The sequence below is a fragment of the Emys orbicularis genome, chromosome 10 (genome assembly GCF_028017835.1).
Source record: "Emys orbicularis isolate rEmyOrb1 chromosome 10, rEmyOrb1.hap1, whole genome shotgun sequence".
Lineage (NCBI taxonomy): Eukaryota > Metazoa > Chordata > Testudines > Emydidae > Emys > Emys orbicularis.
This window is the reverse complement of record NC_088692.1, coordinates 10,197,852-10,219,733: the sequence shown is the minus strand read 5'-3', so window position 1 is coordinate 10,219,733 and position 21,882 is coordinate 10,197,852. Positions and strand designations below refer to the sequence as shown.

Below are 21,882 nucleotides of genomic sequence, written 5' to 3'. Positions count from 1 at the left end.
GGCTTCAGGTTTCGTTTCAACTACCTGACATAATTTTAATCCATGTCTGAAAGGCATTTCATATGTGTGAAAGTGACTCTCTCTCCTTTCACTAACATGTCTGTCTGTCTATCTATCTAGAATATGTAAACGTAACAATTTAGGGATATAGTGGTGGAGGGGGTCTGTTTTGTTTTCAGAAGACCCCTGTTACACTTTTCTATTTCTTTTGCTGATGTGAGAAGGTTCTGCCCTAATTTCCCCCCCTAGATAGTAAAATTGTAGTGATGGTATTAATTCTAAAGCAAATCTAAATGGGGTTATGTTGACTAAAAGAAAAATCTTAGCTGTGTAACAGACTGTCTGACTATAGGACCAGTTAGTTTTAAATAGATAACCTGGGGCAATATCTCAAACTGTCTTGTACTAGCTGAGCACTATGTTTCTACAATCTAGGAGCAAATTTATTCCTTTTTAAGATAGCTGGGGTAGACAGGAAAGAAATACATACATTTTCACTTTATTTTATCTTTCTTTCACTTCTAAGATTTTCCTATTTATCTGCACCTCTGTTGTGACACCCTACAGTCTGTGATATAACAACTTCAAACAAGAAGCAGCACAAAGTAGAGGTTTGCACGGGTGGGGTGATGGGTGGGAAGAGAGACACGAATTTTTCACAGCCACAAGCTTCCATTTTCTTCTATTGAAGCAATTGTCATATGCAGTGAGAGGTGTTCACCATTCATATTGCTAAAAACAATTACCCATCCGTTCCCTAGAGGGTAAAAAGCCAATATGGGATCCAAGAGCCCTTGTGCTTCCGAACCCCAGTCTTATCTGGGAGCACCAGATAGAAGATAATCAGTACATTAATGCAAGTAGCCACTGTACTGGGCAAGTAAGGTGCATCCAACAATTGATTCGTAACAATGCTGACACTTCCCGTATTACAGAAATAATAACGACAAAGAGCCCTGAGTAATAACTTCCCCTTAGCTTTCTTTTGACTGTACTTGCAGTATTCTTGTAGTATGCATTTATATACGGTATATAAATAGATACAAAAACCCATTCCAGCTTTCAAAAGAGAGAGGCTATTTTATTCTGACTTCAGAAAATTAAATGCTTATCCATCTGTGGAATTATTTTTGAATAAATATGTTTGTAGGCTTTGTTTAGCTGGCTTATTGTTTACCATTTTGGAATGTTCTATGTATTCACAGTTGTTTTGTTCTTGCTGCAGTGGAAATACAGCACACTATTTTTTTCTCCTTGCTGAGGTCTGAGGCTACCTTATAATATAAAATATCAAAAGTTTGGTAATCACAAAGGCTGCATAGGGAAAGCATCACATTTGGAAGAACTTCTGTGCTTAATGTGGGGGGCGGGGGCATTTCTTTACATTGGATAAATTATTTCTGATCTGTTTATGGTTCTGGCCTGCTTTTAGGTTTTACAATACACTAAATATGTAAATGAGAGATTTTTATTTCCTTCTGGATCTGTGACCTGCACAACTTATTAAAGATTTTATTTCTTTGTGGAAGAGAAGAGGGAAGTAGACTGGTTTGATGAGGTGAATGGGGAACTTCAAACCATATGGGGTGGACCTCAGGCCCCTAGTAACCTATTTCTTAAAATATTATTCTGACAAGTCATTCCATATGCTTGTTTCAGTTAGTTGTTGGAGGAAGGCTGTGGGGTAGCTCTTGTTTTTCAGTTCTGTTCCCATTATGAAAAGGATCAGAAACAACAGACCTTTTGGGAGCAAGGTAGCAATCTGGATCCCAAAAAATGTTTCACATATAAATAGAATACAGCAAAAGTTGACCTTGAGCTTAAAATGCTGTACATATGTGCCTTTTGTATTGAACAATGTTTTTTTCAGCAAACAAAGACAGCTATGTTAGTACAATTTTCTAAACATCTTTGCATAACCCTTCCCCTCACCCTTTAATAAATGGATTCATGTTCATAAATTATAGTGTTTGAAGTGGGGTTATGTGACATTTTCATGTATGAAAAGCATTTAGATGTAACTACATTTTTTTCAGGGACCTGAGGGTGGGTTTTCTGTGGATGGCTTTGACTGACACATTGCTTATCCAATGACTGATTTTCCTTGGTGAATCACTTATCATGTAAAGTGCAGATGATTTTCAGAAACTTGTAACTAAAGCTGCCTTTTTGTCATCGAAGACGTGGCTTCTTTGATTTTTATTTTTTTAAAAGCATTTAGGGCTTTTGACATTTTACTTTTTCTGACCATGGCAAGTGGATGAAAGAGTAAACAGTTTCAGTGAGAACCTTAGGAAGTTGCCATGTTAAAATCTGGACTATGTGGACAGTTAAAACAGATTATAAACTCTCATAGGCCCTCGTCCTGCAATCAAATCCTCACTGACTTCAGCAAATCTTGCCCTGGGTGCTCAGGGAATAATACCAGTGTCAAGGATCTTCCCTGGGTCTTTTGCAATGTAATATGCTAACCATCTAATCATTGAACCACTAAACTAACCAATCAACATTCTCTTGATTTAGTACAATTCAGACAACTAAGGAATTTGTTATGGTTCTGAAAAATCTGGACAAAAATGGCATGTAGAATGTGATCAGTAACAAATGCACTCACAGACATCATGGTGATGTCAGTAGTATAAACGGATGAAAAGGGTGGACGTCTTTGATATGGTCTGTGTGAGCTCTGTTGGGTTTTCCACAGTGCTTAATTTGTAATGAAATAGGTGCCAGGGCTCAAGCAATTTTTTTACTTTCATAACTGACACGGCAGACCCAGATGTGCCGGGGCTATGAACTGCTCAGCCCTGGCAAGCTCTGGCAAAAATTGAGCACTGGTTTTCTATAAAACTTGATTCAGGAACATTGAGGTGACTCTCCTTGTAGCAAACAAATCTGCTCACTTTACACATATGATGAAGTCCCATTAGCTTCAGTAGTACTCAATGTGAGTATTGTAAGAAGGATTTGGCCTAAACATACCATTTTAAAAAAATTCCCTTCCTGAGCAGAAATTCCACAGAGTTTTGGGCAGAGAGGCAGGAATCCCCTACAGATTCTGCCTGAATGACCTGCAGATATCTATTGTTTCTGCTAATATCTTTTGATTAGCATGGATTGACACTAACTGTTCAGGTTTTCCAGATTTGCAAAGAAAGTATGCTCTGATTTTGCACCATTTATTTTCAAAGCTGAAAATCATCTACATTAAAACGAGTTAATTACAAAAAAAAAGTCTTTACGTCAGAGAATTGACATTTGGTTACTCATCACCTGGATTCTTCCTTTACACTGTTGCAGCCTGCCACTCAAACGTTAAACTGTGAATGCATCGAATTTTATAAACCAGAATTGTTTTAACAGTTAAGGCCCTGATCCACCTCCATGAACCTTCACACCCACCTAGATTTCCTTTAATTTCAGTGAAACGCTGCACAAATGTAAGGGTCAGCATGGATACTTTGCAGGAACAGGGACCAAACTGAACTAGATATTTCCTTGGCAGCTGTTGTTTCAATTTTTATACCCAGAAATTAAGCTATTATTTAATCTTATCTGATTTCTTAAGTAATTTTATCTGAAAGTGCTTCCTCACCCCTTAAAATGATCCTTTCAAAGTGCAGTCAGCAGTCTTTATCCCTGTCATTTTTCTTAACCCAAGAAATGGCAGATGAGAACATTTTCCTTGTTACATCTCGTTCATTCAAAATGGAGGTGTGTTCGAATACGTTACAAATGAGGGGGGAAAGAAACAACTAGAGTTTGTCAAATTGTCATATTTTATTTATTTTCTCTTGTCAAAGAGAAGAATCCTGAAGTATATAAAATGAGATAAAAATGGTTAGAGAGACAAGGTGGGTGAGGTACTGTCTTTTATTGGACCAACTTCTGTTGGTGAGAGAAAAGTTTTGAGCTTACACAGAACTCTTCTTCAGGTCTGGGAAATGTACTCAGAGTGTCACAGCTAAATACAAGGTGGAATAGATTGTTTAGCAGGTATCTAGTGCACTAAATGCCCCAATAGCTACTATGGATAAAAGAGACGATTACTATGCTCTCAAATGAACTCTCATAGAAAAATAATAAGACACAAACATCCTATCGCCTGTGGGTGAACACTTTTCACAAAGCAATCACTCTATATCTGGCCTCTCAGTCCTCATCCTCAAAGGAAACCTGCACAACACCTTCAAAAGATGAGCCTAGGAGCTTAAATACATAGTTTAGCTAGATACTAAAAAAAAAATGGACTAAATAGAGACACTGTATTTATGGCTTTTTACAACAATCTATAACCCAGTTTCTTCCACCACCCCCGCCCCAGCTTTTTCTCTCCCTTTCTGCCCTATGACTGGAGAGATATTAATCAGCTACTTCACCTTGAATGGTCTCTTGAAGTATGTTTTAACTACATACGCTGAACATTCTGTTCTACCTTGTATTTATCGTGACACTCATTTCCCAGACCTGAAGAGCTCTGTGTAAGTTCGAAAGCTTGTGTCCTCATCAGCAGAAGTTGTTCCAATAAAAGATATGACCTCACCTTTCTAATATCCTGGGATCAATATGGCTACAACACTTCATATAAAAATGATTGTGTATATATGGAGATGAAATTGAACATAAAATGTGGCACTATATTTTGTCTCATTTTTCTTCTCTTCCTGCTGTTGGACAGCAAAAAGTAAGAGGTCCCACATCTAGGCTTCCATGAAAGCTGTCATTATCTTTGGTAATACAACCACGCCTGGCACTCAGCCCTCCCTCTTAGTTTCTTTCCTCAGCTTTGGTCACTCCACTACTGAACCTCTCTGGCTTGAATTTAATGTTTTAGAACAGATTTTTTGGTTTTCTCATTATCTATTCATCAGATTAATTGGCAATTCTGTTATGCCTTTGTTTAAATTAGAAATACTAACAGGTAGCACAATAAATTAACTCAAATCCATTGTTGAGAAAGGGGATGATAAATACATGAACTAGGTACATGAAACACATGGGCTAGAAGAAGAAAATGGGGCCCTGTTCCATCAGAAAGTGACTCTTAATGTTTGCCACAGACGTTCATGTGCAGCAAAGCACCATTTTTATAACTTTTGGAGAGCTGTCTGTGTGAATCTCCCAAACCTGTGTTTCTTCCTCCTAAGCGCGTACCTATTTCTCTTATTTTAGAGTATCATAGAAAAATATAACCTCAATGCCACTGATCAGTTATTTTAAAATCTTTTTAAACCCAAGCAGTCATATTGCAGATACAAAAAGGTTCTAGTTGACCATGGAGAGGGAATCAAAGTATCCAGCTCCCCCTGCTGGCTATCTGGAACAGGCTGCGGTACCTGTTGCTTTTTGTTTGCTTTAAAGAAGACTAAAGCTAGTTGATACCATTGCTAGACCATAGCTTTTGTTCCCTTGTTGAATAAGATTACACATTACATCCAGTTAGATATTTGATATTAAAGCTATTTGAAGAAATGAAAAGCCACCTGAGTGTCCTCTAGATAAAATGTCTTGGGGTATATATTTTCTCGAGTTAAAAGCCCTAATGATGTGTAGGATGATAAGTTTCTTAGCAAAAAGAAACCCCTCACTGTGCATGGGGGAAGGTCAGGTCAGTGACAGAGACTGAACTTCCAAATTGCTCTTTTTGCACACCGAGTTGTGAGAAGGCAAGTTCAGAGGGTAGAACAGAAATTTTGTCCGCTTTTGAGTTCTACTGCTGAGAAATAACAGAGCTGTATAACTAAATAGAGTCTTAATTTCCTCAACACTACATGGGACAATGTAAAGAATTTATTTCTGGAATGTTCTTAAAATACAAGCCTGGTTCATGAACTTGCGCAGGAGCAGAGGAGAAAGCAAAGACCCGCTCCCCTCTTTATACAGGCAGGGAGAGGTCACTCACAAGAGCAGTCCCTGTACTCCCTGCATCTGGAGAGCACAAAGACTGTTCACTTCTGCTTTTCCTCAGAGAGGGGCATGAGGAAAAAGAGCTGGGACATGACTCCATGCCCTCTCCTAGCCTGTAGATACAGGGCTGGTGCACTGTGGGGAATGATGGAGCAGAGTGCTCGCTCCCTGAGTGTAAGGAGCAACCTGGAGAGATTGCGCCAGCATGAGGTCCAGTCACTCTGGTGCCTCTCTTGGGGCAGTGTGACCCTGCACCATCCTCCACACAGGGCTCTGGCTTAAAAAGCCAAGAACTTGCCCAAAATGTATTTTCTATAGGTAAATTAAATCTCTGTAGAGTCCCATAAATTGTCTCTTATTACTCCTGAGGATTGGGCCCTAGAGAACTCCCTCAAAGATTTCTGAAGCTTCTCAGCTCTGTATTTTAGGCTCTGTCATATGTAATATGGTATCTGAGACAAGTTTCCTTGTGGTTGGAGTTCAGTTCTCCATTAATCTTTCCCTAGGGCTAAAACTAACAGTTCTTTCTGTCTGCATGAAAGTCTTTACAAAGAAAAAAGTACTTTTTAAAAATGTGTAAGTCTGTTAAGTGTTTAAACATTTGGACATATTTATAATGTGGATTTTAGCTTGTTTCATTTTTTCCTGTTTCTGCTAAGCTCTTGTTAGTTTGTATATATTGTCTATAAGTCGTCTTCAAATTTGTCAGAGAATGGAAACAGCTCACATAAAATATTTTCTTGCATAAGAGCTACTGGTTTACATGATTAACATATTTTCTATTTTCGTATAGAAAGCCCTGATCCTGAAAACACTTCTGTTTGTGCTTAATCTCAGGCATGAGTATTCCTCTTGAATTCAGTGGAACTAGTGACATGCCCGAAGTTAAGCACATGCAGAAGTGTTTGAAGGATCAGAGTCTTACAAAATATTATTGCTTTTATGATTTCAGTATTTGAGGGGTACTTCACTTTTCATTAAAAATGTGCTTTGAGTGTACTTTTGTAACATATATACTGTATATAACACACGGTGAAAGTGTGATTGTATGGGATGCACTCTTGGTGGTTGCTGCTTGTTTGAGGTGACTGCATTTCTCACGAGTAGGCTTGGTGTAGGAGTCTACTTTAATCTATAAATGTCGGCAATTGTACATTTCAGCTGACACTGAAATTGACCAAAAAAAAATCAGTCGGTGACAGTGAGCATACCTGCAGGGACTGGGTATCACCAGCCCTGCAGCTGTGAAGGGAGTCCTCTGCAGCTCCATTGTCACAGGAGTGAGTGAGCAGATCCCTCACAGCAGAGGGCCCTCTACGCTGCTTCAGGGCTGGTGACACCTGATCCCTGCAGACACAAGGTGCGGGAGGAGGCAGATATAGAGTGATCACTTTACTACATGACCCCAGAAGGAGGGACTGAGACCTGGGCCTGCCTGAGCCTGCCGCCGCAGGTAGGGGGCCCAAAGCCAAAGCCTGAGCCCCACGGGTGTTGGGATCAACGCTGAAGCCAAAGGACTTCAGTCCCAGGTGTGGGGGCCTGTAACCTGAGGCCCGCCATTCAGGGCTGAAGCCCTTGGGCTTTGGCCCCAGCCCTGGGCAGTGGGGCTTGGGTTTGGCCCCAGAAACTCTAATGCCAGCCTTGGTGACCGCATTAAAATGGGGTCATGACCCACTTTGGGGACCCGACCCACAGTTTGAGAACTGCTAGAATAAAGATACTGGATTTATGGCTTACTACAACAATCTGATTTCCCTCCCCCCCCCCCCACCTTTTCTTTCCTCCCTATGACTGGAGGGTTGTTAATGGGTCACTTTACCTCGAATGGTCCCTTGAAATATGTGTTATCTACTTATGCTAAACAATCTGTTCCATCTTGTATTTAGCAGTGACACTCTGAGTTAGTTTCCCAGACCTGAAAAAGACCTTTAGGTAAGCTCGAAAGGTTGTGTCTCTCACCAACAGAAGTTGGTCCAATAAAAGATATTACCTCACCCATCTTGTCTCTCTATTATTCTGGGACCAACATGGCCACAACAGCAGTGCATAGAAAACCTGAACAGTTTCTGTCTTACCTGACTATCTGAAATTGGTGGTCCACTTCTCCCAGGTTGCATTGAAAAATGGTTTACATGCTATTTCTATGGTATTATTTCCTTTCTATCTAAATTTAGATGTTCTGGTACTTTCTGAAATTGTACCTTGTAGGTTTCTACAAAAGGATTTCCCTTAAGGCATGTTATGGGCACATAGGTATCGACTACATGGTTACAGTTGTGTTGAGATTAATACTTTCAGAGGGACTTTAGTCTTGCTTCATCATGTATTGACCACACACAATGAAATGTTATGGATTCCGTCCTGCAAAGGGAACCATGTGGGTGCCCCTGCTGAGACCCATTTGCAGGATCAGGGCCATAGTGGATTTCAGCAGGTGACTCTTTGGTTGTGCAAATGGAACTTTTGACTGTTCTTGAGAATGAACTGCAAATATGTATGCTGCCTAGTTAATGTTTATACGGTGCTTTGAAAATTTAGTGTTCTATGTATATGCTTATTATTTTTGCAGCTGACATTTCTAGGTACAGTACCTAGCAGCCAAGCACCAAGCATTGTGATGAGCTCCATATAATGTGAGAATACAGCATATTATACTGGATATAGTAACGGGCACATTCGCTTTCCATTAGATAAAAGTTAGAAGAACATTGGCTTTTTATGTCATGATTCAAAAGAAATATACTAGATCCAGATCTGTGTCTTCTTAACCCCACATGTTCAAAAACCATTATCAGATGGCTAATTCTTCTAATAGATTTATTCTAGGACATTGTATGACTATGGCTCAAATTCTATTCATTAGTGTTCTCATTACAATTAGTAATAAAGAAGTAAATGAAGCCTTGCCTATATTACTCTTGTTGCAAGGAAAATAAAGTGTACTTCTAGCTCTTGTGCTTATCTTTTTATTGCACAAAGAGCCTGTTTCATATGGTGAACTCCTGGACGTTAGCACAAAGCCCACTTCTATTCTTTGGTTGTTGTTGGAGTGCTGTGAGCTGTCCTCCAGAGGTGCTGATAAGGAGTGAACATGGTTTCCCTCTTTTATAGATGGAGATAAGTAGTAATTAATGCAAAATTAGTGCCTTGTTCATTGACCTTTTAGCATTTACTGCTGCTAACTTTCACCTCACACAAAACCAGTGGAGAACTGTTGATTTACCACCTGCTAATAGCCAGCCCAGCATTCCCAGTAATTTTGTGAAAAGAGATCTGAATTGAAACAGAAGTAAAAATCACTAACAATTTAAATCTTTAAGGGGTCTTTGGCTCTAACAGTTAGTGATTTGCTGTGGGTGTAAATATATTGAAAAAGAGGAATTACTAAATGCTTACTTCAGAAAGCATCTCTGCTGAGAACGGCACTTTGGCACATGCCCAAAGTTGAACACTTGCTTAAGTGCTGTTGTGAATGGGGATGGACTTAAGTACTTCTGGGGCCTGAGGTTGAACTACATGCTTTCTTCTCTCATACTGTGCCTTCCACTGTCAGCTGAGAATGTGTTAAAGAGTAAAAATCTTGTCACTATGAGATTTAGAATATTTGTTTTGCAAAATGCTGCTTTCTTCTCTTCTCACCCACCTACCCTCATTTTAAATGTCTATGAGCCCCTCTACTGAAAGCCTGTTCTGTCCAAAATGTGAAGGAAAGAAAGATTTTTGAAAGTACTAGATAAACACAGAAATTTATTTCCATTTTCTGCTCTTTGTGGATATATCATTGTGGCAGAGACAGCAGAGTTTGGTACCTTTCATTTGCCCGTTTCCCATTGTCATTACCCATAATGATAGATTTTGCATTGGTAAGCCTCCTTAGCAAAAAGCGTTTGAGCCAGTTTGGATTTGCCTCAGTTTAGATGTATTTTCATTTCTTTTCTCTATAATTCCTTTATTGAATTCTTTATTTTTGGAAATCTTTCATTATTCTCTTATTCAAGTTACCTCCCCCCTCTTCCTTCCCCCTCCAAATGAATAGCTAGAAGCAAGGCAATAACACATTGGCATTTTAATTCACTTATTAAATGCATGTACAGAAATTTTTTTAATGAAACCAGTAAGACACCAACCTTTTTATCATTTTTCTAGTGTCTGCTGACTGTTGCATAAGCTAAATTATTTACAGTTTGATGCCTCACAAAAGAGAAGCAGATTTGGGTTATTTATTTCTCTGATAAGAAAATGGATTGAAGTTGCTGTGATATGTTCCTTTGTTAGTTTCATATTTGTTCCCTGGTGTAAAAAATCTTTTAAAAGAACTAATGCAAGTACTGGCAGGCTCTTTTGAAATGGCATGGAAGTTGTAAGATTAAACAAAACAAGAAAAGTCCTTAAAAATATAAGTCAGCAAGGGTTTGATAAAAATAAGTGCTCAGCAGTTGAAAACCTCTAGGATGTTTAATTTGTTTGCTCTCTATTTGGGAGTAGTCCTTGTGAGTTATGTGTTTTGAATTATTGCAAGCTGGGCATTTTGAAAGTGTGTGTTTGTACAGTATAATGAAAGTAAATGAAAACGACCATACTGAAGATCTCCTTCTAATGAGGAGATTAAGACGCATGATAAGGTTGAAGAGTGAAATTTGCAGCTGTGTCATTTGCTGAGATCCTTTCCTGGAATGTTTCAGTCATTGCTGTTTGCAAATGTACAGTGTTTTCACAAGATTTTTTTCTGCCCTTTGTAGATGCCAACAATGTGTCTGACACCACAGCTCCTATCATTGTAGTCCCTCCGCGCAACACCAGTGTGGTAGCAGGGAGCAGTGAAATCACACTGGAATGTGTGGCCAATGCAAGGTATTGTAAATATAGTAGTAGTAATAATAAGGAACTGTCCTCTGCTAAAAATGGAGTGAGAACCTCTTTTTTTTAATTTCATGGTTGTAATAAGCAGAATATAGCATACAGCTTGCTTTGCACAACTGATAAGGAATCCATATTACTTGTTTAACATATAGATTATTTCTGGGAAAATAAGAAACTAGACATAATTACTTTCCCACCTTTACTCATGCTGCAACAGAGTCAAAAAGAGAAGGCAGAAACGTGACATTTGGCCATCAGCAAACACTCTATAACAGGAGTCCATAACATTAATGGTTAATCCTATTACTATTAAGTTGGCTGTTGAAATGCAAGATGACTGTTATAGATTAATATTCTACATTTCCCATTAACTAAATTATGAAGGAGATCCTCCTATTTTCCTCACCCCACATAAATAAAATGGACAAGGCAGAGTACTGCAGTTAACTGTTACAGCTGTCCTCAGTTTACAGTTATTACAATTAACTTTTTGTACACACCATAATGTAGAGTGTACATTAGGAATCTCACTAAAGGCTAGAAATTGTTTCTATTAAAGCCAATTGAGGGTATTGGGAGTAGGATTGAATCCTAAGAGAGGTAAAGGGCTGGGGCCTTTGGATGATAAGAGGTCCAGCTGATTTCCTCTCCCCCTGAAGTCAGAGATGTTCTTGATACCGTTAGTGCTACCTCGGTAACTGTGCTATTATGAAAGCCTCTCCCATGTAGCTGAGTCCCATGGTAGTACTTATTTTTAATGTTGTTTGCTTAAGTTCCATTGCTATAATAATTAGCCATCTTTGTTCAGTAGTACTTGAGGAGTCTGTACCCTTGATGTGTGATTGTTAAGACATCAGAGTTCTATCTGAATTTATTTTTAAGTGTCTAATGATCTGCCAGGGATATTGGAAGAGTTAGGTGAGTTATATTCTCTGTGTATTATAGGTGATAATATCATTCACTGTAATAATCTGAATGTTTTTTACTCTCACAGACCTGTTGAGAAACTGAGCATGACCTGGAAGAGAAATGGAATAAAAATAAGCAGTGGGGTTAACAGTTTTGGGAGACGTCTTACTATCACCAACCCAACCACTGCTGACATTGGGATGTACTTTTGTGAGGCAGAGTTGAAAGACAGCACTGTTGAGCCGGCAAGAGCAAAGGCCTTCCTCTCTATAATGGGTAATTCTGAAAGCAGTCTCTTTTATAGTAAAGCAGGGTTTGGACTCAGGTATAATAGGAAATAGAATTGATATTTTAATATTTCATCAACCTTACATCTGAACCTCTCCTCAGTGAATGGGACAAACAAGGTGAAGTGGAGTTTTCTTCCAAATTAATTCTGCTGTTCGTCTCCATGAATATAAATTAATTAAACATACTTTTTTTAAGCATTGATGTGACTCTGAATACCCTTCGAAACTTAAATGTAATCGTGAAGCTGGGGAAACCCAGGAGTAAAATCCTTATCATGCAGCTTCCACGTTGTGGCTTTTAGCTACATTAACTGATTAACTCCCAACTTGCTTACTTCTAGCTTTAACATGTCACGTTGCTATTTTTGCAGAAGGATCTTTTAGGAGAGCTTTTGTATATTGCCCTTTGCAAATTCTAGTCCTGGGGTGAAGGACATTCCCAGGCACATGTGCTGGCCAATGTCAAATGAGAGAGAGAAAGTTGAACGTCAGTGTTACAAGCCATGTCTCCAGTGCTTAATTTGTAATGAAAGAGGTGCTGGGGCTCAAGCAATTTTTTTACATTCATAGCTGATGCAGCAAGCCCAGTGGTGCTGGAGCTATGAACTACCAAGCCTAGAGGTGCTGGGGCTGAGCCCTGGCACAAATTAAGCACTGCATGTCTCTGCTAGTCTCTGGGCTCTAATATTTAACAGTACATTGTTACATTCAGGCTAAACTTTTAAACTATAGCAGCTTACTAAACACCCATGAATTTATCATGGACTTTTTTATGTTTCTTTTCCAGTTTTTGCTAATTAGCAACATATGTGTGTGTAAATTAAGCTTTCTCCAGCTGGGGTTGCCCATGTGGCCCTTGACTAATTAATCATGGCTCAATCTTTGAAGCTTTGCTAGGTGCTAAACTCCCACTGATTCCAGTGGGGGTGCTCATTACCACACAGGAGGGCCTAAATACCTGGGAGGATCAGGCCTCGACAATATTCATTATCCATCACTTTGGAAGATATTGTGAAGGCTCAAACCAAAAGTGGAACCAGACTGCTGGCACTTAACATTAAAAAGGTTGTAGAGCAGTTTTTAAACTAAGAGATGGGGGAAAGCCGATCGCTGCAGCGGAGCACGTGGATCGGACAGAGACTTCTCTTAGAGGAGAGTCTATGGATAGAGATTCTCTAGGCTCTAGTCAGGAGGAGAGGATGGAGGAGGATAAAGTAGGGGCCAGATCAGACGAGAAACATTCACATAAAAAAGAATCTGACACAGAAAAGGACAGATTAGGGGTTTGGAACGGGTCCCATATGAGGGGAGATTAAAGAGGCTAGGACTTTTCAGCTTGGAAAAGAGAGACTAAGGGGGGATATGATGGAGGTATATAAAATCATGAGTGGTGTGGAGAAAGTGAGTAAGGAAAAGTTATTTACTTGTTCCCATAATATAAGAACTAGGGCCACCAAATGAAATTAATGGGCAGCAGGTTTAAAACAAATAAAAGGAAGTTGTTCTTCACACAGTGCACAGTCAACCTGTGGAACTCCTTGCCTGAGGAGGTTGTGAAGGCTAGGACTATAACAGGGTTTAAAAGAGAACTAGATAACTTCCATGAATTTAAGTCTATTAATGGCTATTAGCCAGGATGGGTAAGGAATGGTGTCCCTAGCCTCTGTTTGTCAGAGGGTGGAGATGGATGGCAGGAGAGAGATCACTTGATCATTACCTGTTAGGTTCACTCCCTCTGGGGCACCTGGCATTGGCCATTGTCGGTAGACAGGATACTGGGCTGGACGGACCTTTGGTCTGACCCCATATGGCCGTTCTTGTGTTCTTATGTTCTCAAGCACTAAACCTGTGGCTTTATTGAATGGATTAGGCAGGAGCAGTCTGGTTACAATTCAGAGGAAATAAAAAGATCTTGCAAATCAAGGTGTAGGGATGCTCATAGAGGAAACAACTAAAGAAATGCAGAAGTGTGTCCTCTGGCTTAATAAGAGAATGCATAGTGTAATAATACACTGGTTTTGCTCCAATCCTTTAAATATGGAGCTTTTCTAAATGTTGGTGACTAAATGAAAGTCTCTCCTAGCATCAGCTGTTTTTTTTTATGTTGAGCACATTGGACACTTCACCAAGCTTGGTGGGAAATCTTAAAAGGAAAATAAAAGAGACGCTTTTGAATTACAAGCCAGTGCTGATTTCAGACTCTGGATCTAATCTGATTCTTTATCAGATATCACAACAAATGACAGCCATACAAGTATCCTAGATGGGTAGATTATTGCTTTGTTAATGACACCCTGGCTGTTGATGTTGATCAGAATTGATACATATAGTACTGGGTTGCACATTATAGATTAAACGGAAAATGTTATATGGTAAGACTCTAGCATATAGGCTCCATTCTGTAAAAGTGCTTTAAGGCACTTTATGTAAGAAGAGAAACAGCTCCTTTGTCTAGCAAGATGTGTTCCAGTTTCATTTTGTAGCATTCTTTCCCTTTATATTTAGATCCTATTGTGTGAACTTTAGTTCCAGCTTCTTTCCTCTGTATTCAGTTTCTTAGAATTATTATCTTGCAGCCTCTCTTCCTTTAAGGAGCAGGGACACATTTCATTTATTTATGATTTTGATTTAAGCCCTTTTTTATTCATAAGATTTTATTGTGACTAGTTTAATTTTGCTGCTATGCTGTCAGATCCTGCCTAGTGTAATATTTAAAGCAGCCTCTCAGTGTAAAGGTACTTAAATATAGTTAAACTAAACGTGAGAAAAAAAATCACTGGGGATTCATAGTAAAATGGTGATGCCACCTTTGATTAGGAGCATGTCTACTCTCTTCTTGTTAGATGTTTTATTTATTTCTATCCCAGTATTAGGGGGCCGTCAGTGAATGAAGTTATGAAAAGAGCCATAGATATGAACAAACAGATGAAAGAAAGCAGAAACAAATTGGTTACCAATTACTTTTATTTTGTCCTGATGGAACAAGACACTCTAGTTGCAGGTGTTTACTCAATGTGTCAGCATTGCCTGCTACGTTTCTTTATTTATGAGTTTCTTGAACAGCAGGATGGATGTCTAATTCCAAACAGGAAGCAGAATCAAGGGATTAGTAGTTAATTCATGAAAGAACTGTTCAACCTCAGAGTTCCAAAATGGAACAGAGCCATTGTTTAATTAGCAAGGGAATGGATTCTGGAGGAAACTGGAGACATGACTCAAACAGCAGAGGCTCCTTCTGCTAATGGGATGCTCTTTCTCTGAGCTTTATTTAGAGGTGTTTCCCAAATCACTTACATTATTAAAATCTATTTTAGTAGCACTTACAGGGACTCAAGTATGCCTGTCTATTTACATGTATGAAATATTTGTAGGATGCACAAATTGATACCACATCACATCAAGAGCTGCACTTCTGGGCAGGATAATATGGAATGAATGTAATGAGCGATCTCATGCTTACAACAAAAAATTGTGTTAATGGAACAGTTTTTATTTTTAAGTTGTTATTATGATATATCAAATGCACTTGCTCAGACAATGTAGTGATGAGAGCTGTATAAGTACTGGATGGATTCATACCTGGCTAGGTAGACCCTGCAATTACCATATTGAACAACAACAAGGATAAGATATCAAGAACATTAAACAGATTTAAAATAGACAAAATGTTATAAAACACATGATTCCTTCCATTCCCCAATCAATATGTCATGCAACTAAGAGCCTCTTCCAGAGGTACTGAGCATCTCCAGCTCCTGCCAACTTTTAATAGAAGCCAAAAGAATGCTATGCTGAAGGGATTGTGGTCAATTTAAACCCCTAGTAGAACCTGCAAGAATGTTCTTTTTAAAGTACACTTGAGTTGTATATTAAAATCACACATAGCATTTGCAAAATCTGAATACACAGTGTATTAGAACACTGCATTCACAAGTATAAAGCTTGCTAGCCTCTTGCTACGCTGCCATTTTCCAATGAAGGTGGAAATGCTCCTTCTGACCTCTTCATACTGTTTCAGCAAAGATAAACTGAGGCGGTTCCAAACTTTGGTTTTATTAGCTGCAGTTGTTAGAAATTTTTTAAAGGGTAGCATGTTCCTCAGTTGGCAGAGTAACAGTTTGGGGAAGATTTGTTGCAGATTAGATAAGAGCACATTTGTTTCACCACTAACCGTTTGAAGATTAAGTTATTGAAAGAGTCTGCTCATCAGGGCCGGCTCCAGGCACCAGCCTACCAAGCAGGTGCTTGGGGCGGCACCTGGAGGGGGGCGGTGCTCAGGCCCGAGAGCGGGCCAAGACTGGGCTCGCCGCCCTCCCCGCGGCGCTCCGGCCGCCGGGGAGAGCGGAGCCGCAGCGGGCTCGCTGCCCTCCCCCGGCGCTCCGGCCGGTCGGGGAGAGCGGGGCTTGCGGCGGGCTCGCCGCCCTCCCCCCAGCGCTCCTGCCGCCGGGGAGAGCGGGGCTTGCGGCGGGCTCTCCGCCCTCCCCCCGGTGCTCCGGCCGGTCGGGGAGAGCGGGGCCCTGGCCGGGCTCTCCGCCCTCCCCCCGGCGCTCCGGCCGGTCGGGGAGAGCTGGGCCACGACCGGGCTCGGCGCCCTCCCCTGCTGCGCTCCCCGCTGGGGGAGGGGGGGAGGCGGGAGGCTTTTTTGCCTGGGGCGGCAAAAAAGCCAGAGCCGGCCCTGCTGCTCATGACCAAACTCATTTAAAAACTGAGCTAATTTTTAAAAATCTTTTATTCCAGTTCTTCAATTCCTTTAACAGTTATTTTTAAACTGACTTTTTCTATGGGAGATTATGAATTCCAGGACTGAGAAAGTGTGGAAAATGAAAAGGTAAATGATTGTGCTTTAAAGCAGATAGAGATTGAAAACAAAATCTGAACAAAATGAGAGCGAGAGAAGCAGCAATACAAAGACATCAGAATGGTCTTTTGGGACAGAGTAGCAGTTTAAAATTTTGTGCCAAGTATAAGGGAATTGAAGAAAGAGGAAAATTACATGATCGAAGATTAGTCTTTCTTCAGTATTCTTTCTGTAGCTGGAAGCATTGGCCAGCATTTTCTTTCTTTTATTTTTCTTTTCCTTCTTTGTTTTTCCTTGAGAGAGCTTTTGAATCCTATCTGGGTAATGTTATTTCCAAGAATAAGATCCTAGGGGGCAATATGGAACAAAAGATGGGAGAGACGTCTAGGCCTCATGGAGTCATGGAGTTTTATCAGGCACCAAGGGTACAGCATTGCGAGTCCACAGGATTCAGAGGCCTATCCGAAAACAATTATGAAGTTACTAAAGAGGGCTGACCTGATTGGAAGCTGAGATGAACTACAATTTGGTTGGCAGTCACAGGTAGGTGGCCCGTCATGACTGCCCCTCAAAGTAAGGAGCAAGGAGTAGAAACCAGAGGAGAGAATTTTAGTTAAGGATTCTGTTTTTGCATAGGGGAAATAAAAATACAACACATGGCCCTTTCAAGGCAGGGAATTCTGGGAGTTACCTTGAATATAAAAGCCACTTGACTTACCCAGACTTGAGTAAGGGGCTCAGAGAGGGAAAATCTTTGGGGAGATTACCTAAAGCATCTGGAAAGAGTAGACCTGAGTTGTTCCTGGGCTTCGCAGACTGTTGAGCTGTATTTAGAATCCATGTATCATCCTCTTAAGAATCTTTTTTGCTTTCATTAGTTCTTTAGATTTATTCTGTGATTGGTACCTCTTTCTCCCTTCTTTATTTTAATTTTTTTACAAAGATCTTTCAGATGTGTATTTATTTTATTCATTCAGGTATCTGTCATACATTAAAAATGCAATCACATAAGAAGATATTAGGTTCTCCCCACTCTGGGGACAAAACTGTGCTACTGACAACCATGCTTGAAGACAATTGTTGCTAACATGGAAAGGGATTTTTCCTGAGATTCATATTCTCCAAACCAGACCACCTGGAGGTAGTCTGTGTAGGCCTATAACAGTTCTGTGATTGATTTCAGACAAAGAAAAGTCCTGGTTCAAGGAAACTGTTATCAATATTTGTGTATGGACATGGGTGTATGATACGGTTCTACTCCCAAGATGGACAGATTCTTATCCACCTTCACACTTTGTACTCTAAGTTACTTTAAAGCCGCCAGTCCCATCTTCCTTATAGGATGTTCAGTGACTCATTTAGTTTATATTAATAATGGAGACAGGTTCCAAAGTTTCCACTCAAATATGCAGGGCTGAATTTCTGACTGATATGGAATATTGGCTTGTGGTGGAACCCGTGGGGCTTTTTCTGCTCTTTCTGACTTCCATGCATGGATTTTGGATTAAGTCACACATCTCTGATGCAGCTTGAAGGGTGTGTAATGGATGCTGACTGTTATCTTTAGAATTTTAAAATCACTCTCCATGTAACTCTCTATGTAGGAGAGGTTTGAATAGTATCAGATTTTGCAGGCTCCCAAGAGGATTGTGGGGAGACTGTTTACAGAATAATGTCAACAGTACATAAAAAGCCTCAACAACTATTAAAACTACCTATTTATATTCAGATATCCCTTCTTCCTCTTGCTTGTTCTTGGCTCTTTAATTAAGATAGACCCAGTATCTGTACAACTATAATATCTGAACCCATATAGTATCTGTTCTTCTGGTCTAATATCTAATCTGCCCTTTCTCGTTAAACATCACCCTGCACTGCCAGGAGGGGTGAACTTGATGATTTCACCTCTTACTTCTGATTCTATAATTAATGTAAATCAGACAATTGGCCTGATCCCAAGATATCACAGCCATCCTCTTGAAATTGGTGTTTCTGGGTCTCCTGGTATCACAATGTGTAGTTTGGTGGGCACTATAATTTCAACACACATTTTCCCACCTCATTTTTCCCTAATATGACGAATGTTTAAATTCACATATTGTGTGATTTTTAAACCAGTCATTAATCTATATTCTCTAAATATGTAATAGATTCATAGAGAAATACAGGATACTACTGTAGAATATTATTTGACACAATGAAACGTCATTGTAACTACCCTGGGTGCGCTCCCCCTGGTTGAGACTCATCAGGCTGTTGTACTGGACCCAAACCTTGGGTCCTACATACTCTTAGCTTGCTGGGGCTGGGCAGAGTTCAGGCACTGTTTTACTGGTTCTGGGTGAGATGGGTTGGATCACAGAAACCCCCCTTGGGACTGCCACCTGATGTGCTGGGACTACCTCTAAGCCCTGGCAGCTTGGGATTTCAGAGTCCTGCCTGGTTGTGTCAGACACACTAGCCAGCTACACACACAGGCCCAGGTCTGAACCATGTCCCCCCAAAAGCTGCAGGCTTAACTGAAAACAGCTTAAGAAGTGCTCCTGTCTCCAACACCCAGATACCCAGTTCCCAATGGTATCCAAACCCCAAATAAATCCATTTTACTCTGTATAAAGCTTATACAGGGTAAACTCATAAATTGTTTGCCCTCTAGAACACTGATAGAGAGATATGCACAGCTGTTTGTTCCCGGGGGAATTAATTGCTTGCTCTGGGTTAATTAATAAGTAAAAAGTGATTTTATTAAATATAAAAAGTAGGATTTAAGTGGTTCCAAGTAATAACAGACAGAACAGAGTAAATTACCAAGCAAAATAAAATAAAACACGCAAGTCTAAGCCTAATACAGTAAGAAACTAAATGCAGGTAGATCTCACCCTCAGAGATGTTCCAATAAGCTTCTTTTACAGACTAGACTTCCTCCTAGTCTGGGTCCAGCAATCACTCACACCCCTGTAGTTACTGTCCTTTGTTTCAGTTTCTTTCAGGCATCCTTTGGGGTGGAGAGGCTATCTCTTGAGCCAGCTGAAGACAAAATGGAGGGATTTCCAGGGGCTTACACAGTCTCTCTCTTGTGGGTGGAAACCCCTCTCTCCTTGTGTAGAATCACAGCTACAAGATGGAGTTTTGGAGTCACATGGGCAAATCACATGTCCATGCATGACTCAGTTCTCTACAGGCCGAGCCATTGCCCACATGTTGGCCTGAACGTTCCCAGGAAAGCTCACATGTGGATTGGTGTCTATCAAGGTCCATTGTTAGCCAAGTACTTCCATTTACCTGAATAACCCCTTCACACTATATTGACCAAATCTGCCTTAGGTGCTTTCTACAGCAAACACTTTAAATACAAGCATAGAGCCAATGCTCATAACTTCAGATATAAAAATGATACATGCATACGAATAGGATGAATACATGCAGTAGAACATAACCTTTGCAAAGATATGTTACATGGCATATCTAGCATAAAACATATTCCAGTTATGTCATATTTACACTCATAAGCATATTTCTATAAAGCATTATGGGGTGCAACATCACACTGGGCATCTAGGCACACATTCCAGATGCAGATCTTGTGTCAACACCACTCTTGGCACTGAGGACCCTGTGGTCTAGTTGCCTTGACCTTGAAACTAGAGCCAGCTCCAAAGCTTCCCCAGTGGCTGTCGCATGCTATCAGAGTTCCTCCAAAGCTGTGGATGGACCCTCTAATTTATTGTTTTCCCCTTCCATGGTTATGTGACTGTATCAACGAGTGACACCAACTCTTCAAAGGAATTTTTAAACACACCCTTTAATTTTAGGCAGCACAAGAGATACGCTGATATAGGGAAAAACATGAGGTCTGCATGAAAACCCCTGCCTGAGTTTCCTCACCACTCCCAAAAGCTCTTTGGGATTTGGTCAGAATCTTTTCAGGGCCCTGTAACCCTCCTTTCTTCCTTCATCTTCTGCCTAGTCTTAATCTGCTTTTGTTTCTGGTCTCTCCTCCCAAAATGGCTGGTGAGAGAGAGCCCTTCTTTTATAAAGTTTGTCAGGTAACTACCATAATTGACTTCAAGTCCTTCATCGTGTGATCTCACTTGGAAGAAAAGGTTTATCTGATCAGTAGCTAACTCATTCTCCAAGGGAGCTTCTATTTGAACAGGACAAGATGGGTCAGGTTAACAATCTGATTACTTTGAATTGCCCTCTCAGTGCCTTTATGAATCCCAGTTCAAGATGGAGGCAAAAAAGACAACAGGGAAGGCACAGTGCAGTTTTACAATCAAAATAGTATTCATGAAACAAAATGGAGTTTGTACTTTGATATAGATACATACACGCATATACTAATTCATGACACTCAAAAAAGCCCATTTCAGAAGGAAATAGAATTTTTTTCCTTTTAGGTTACCAGTTTGAATTTGGTTCTAGATCTATTACCATCTGTTGGCTATTAGTCTCAGTGAACACATTTGTATCACCAAAAAAAACCCCCAAAACAAAGCAAGACACCACCACAAAACCCGAAACAAAACACCATCATGACTGGTTGTCATGTTGGCAATTAGCAGCTGGAACTTGCATTGCACTGGCAAGGAGGCTAAGGCCCCAATCGAGCAAAGCTACTACGCACCTACTTTACTGTTTCAAAGGATTGGAGCCCAAATTACTGCTTTTCATGCTGTACCTGTTCTGTAGATAAGCAGAGTTCACTCTCCAAAGCTGTAAAGCTATAGTACTTTGTATAGTACTAAAAATTCATTTAAGTATGCCTAAAAACACATGTAAATGATTCAGTGTGAGTGGATAGCAATTGCACTGATATATTATGTAGGGTTTTTGGCTGCTTATTGTGGCTTCAGTTGTCCAAGGTATTAAGCACTCTATCCTTAGTCTCGCAAAGCACTTACAAATGTTTTATTTTAAACATGTGAGTAGTCCCGATTAAGCCAATGAACTACTTAAATATCATGCATCAGACCTCCAGAAATCATCAAATTGACTTTAAAATTATGAAATGTTAACAAATAAATTCTGGATTCCTTTTATTTGCCTTCTGGGTTTTGAGCCTTCAGATTTCACATTTTCAAGCTTTCCTCCACAATCATGAGGACTAGAAACTTA

General features: G+C 40.1%; 1 protein-coding gene across 1 annotated transcript in view; it reads left to right on the top strand.

The window, feature by feature from the left end:
• SDK1 (sidekick cell adhesion molecule 1) overlaps positions 1-21,882 on the top strand; it is a 675,085-nt gene that overhangs the window by 462,405 nt on the left and 190,798 nt on the right. The window contains exons 6-7 of the mRNA XM_065411886.1: positions 10,647-10,758; positions 11,762-11,952. Of these exons, the coding sequence (XP_065267958.1) occupies positions 10,647-10,758; positions 11,762-11,952 (303 nt within the window). The remainder of the gene's footprint in view (positions 1-10,646; positions 10,759-11,761; positions 11,953-21,882) is intronic.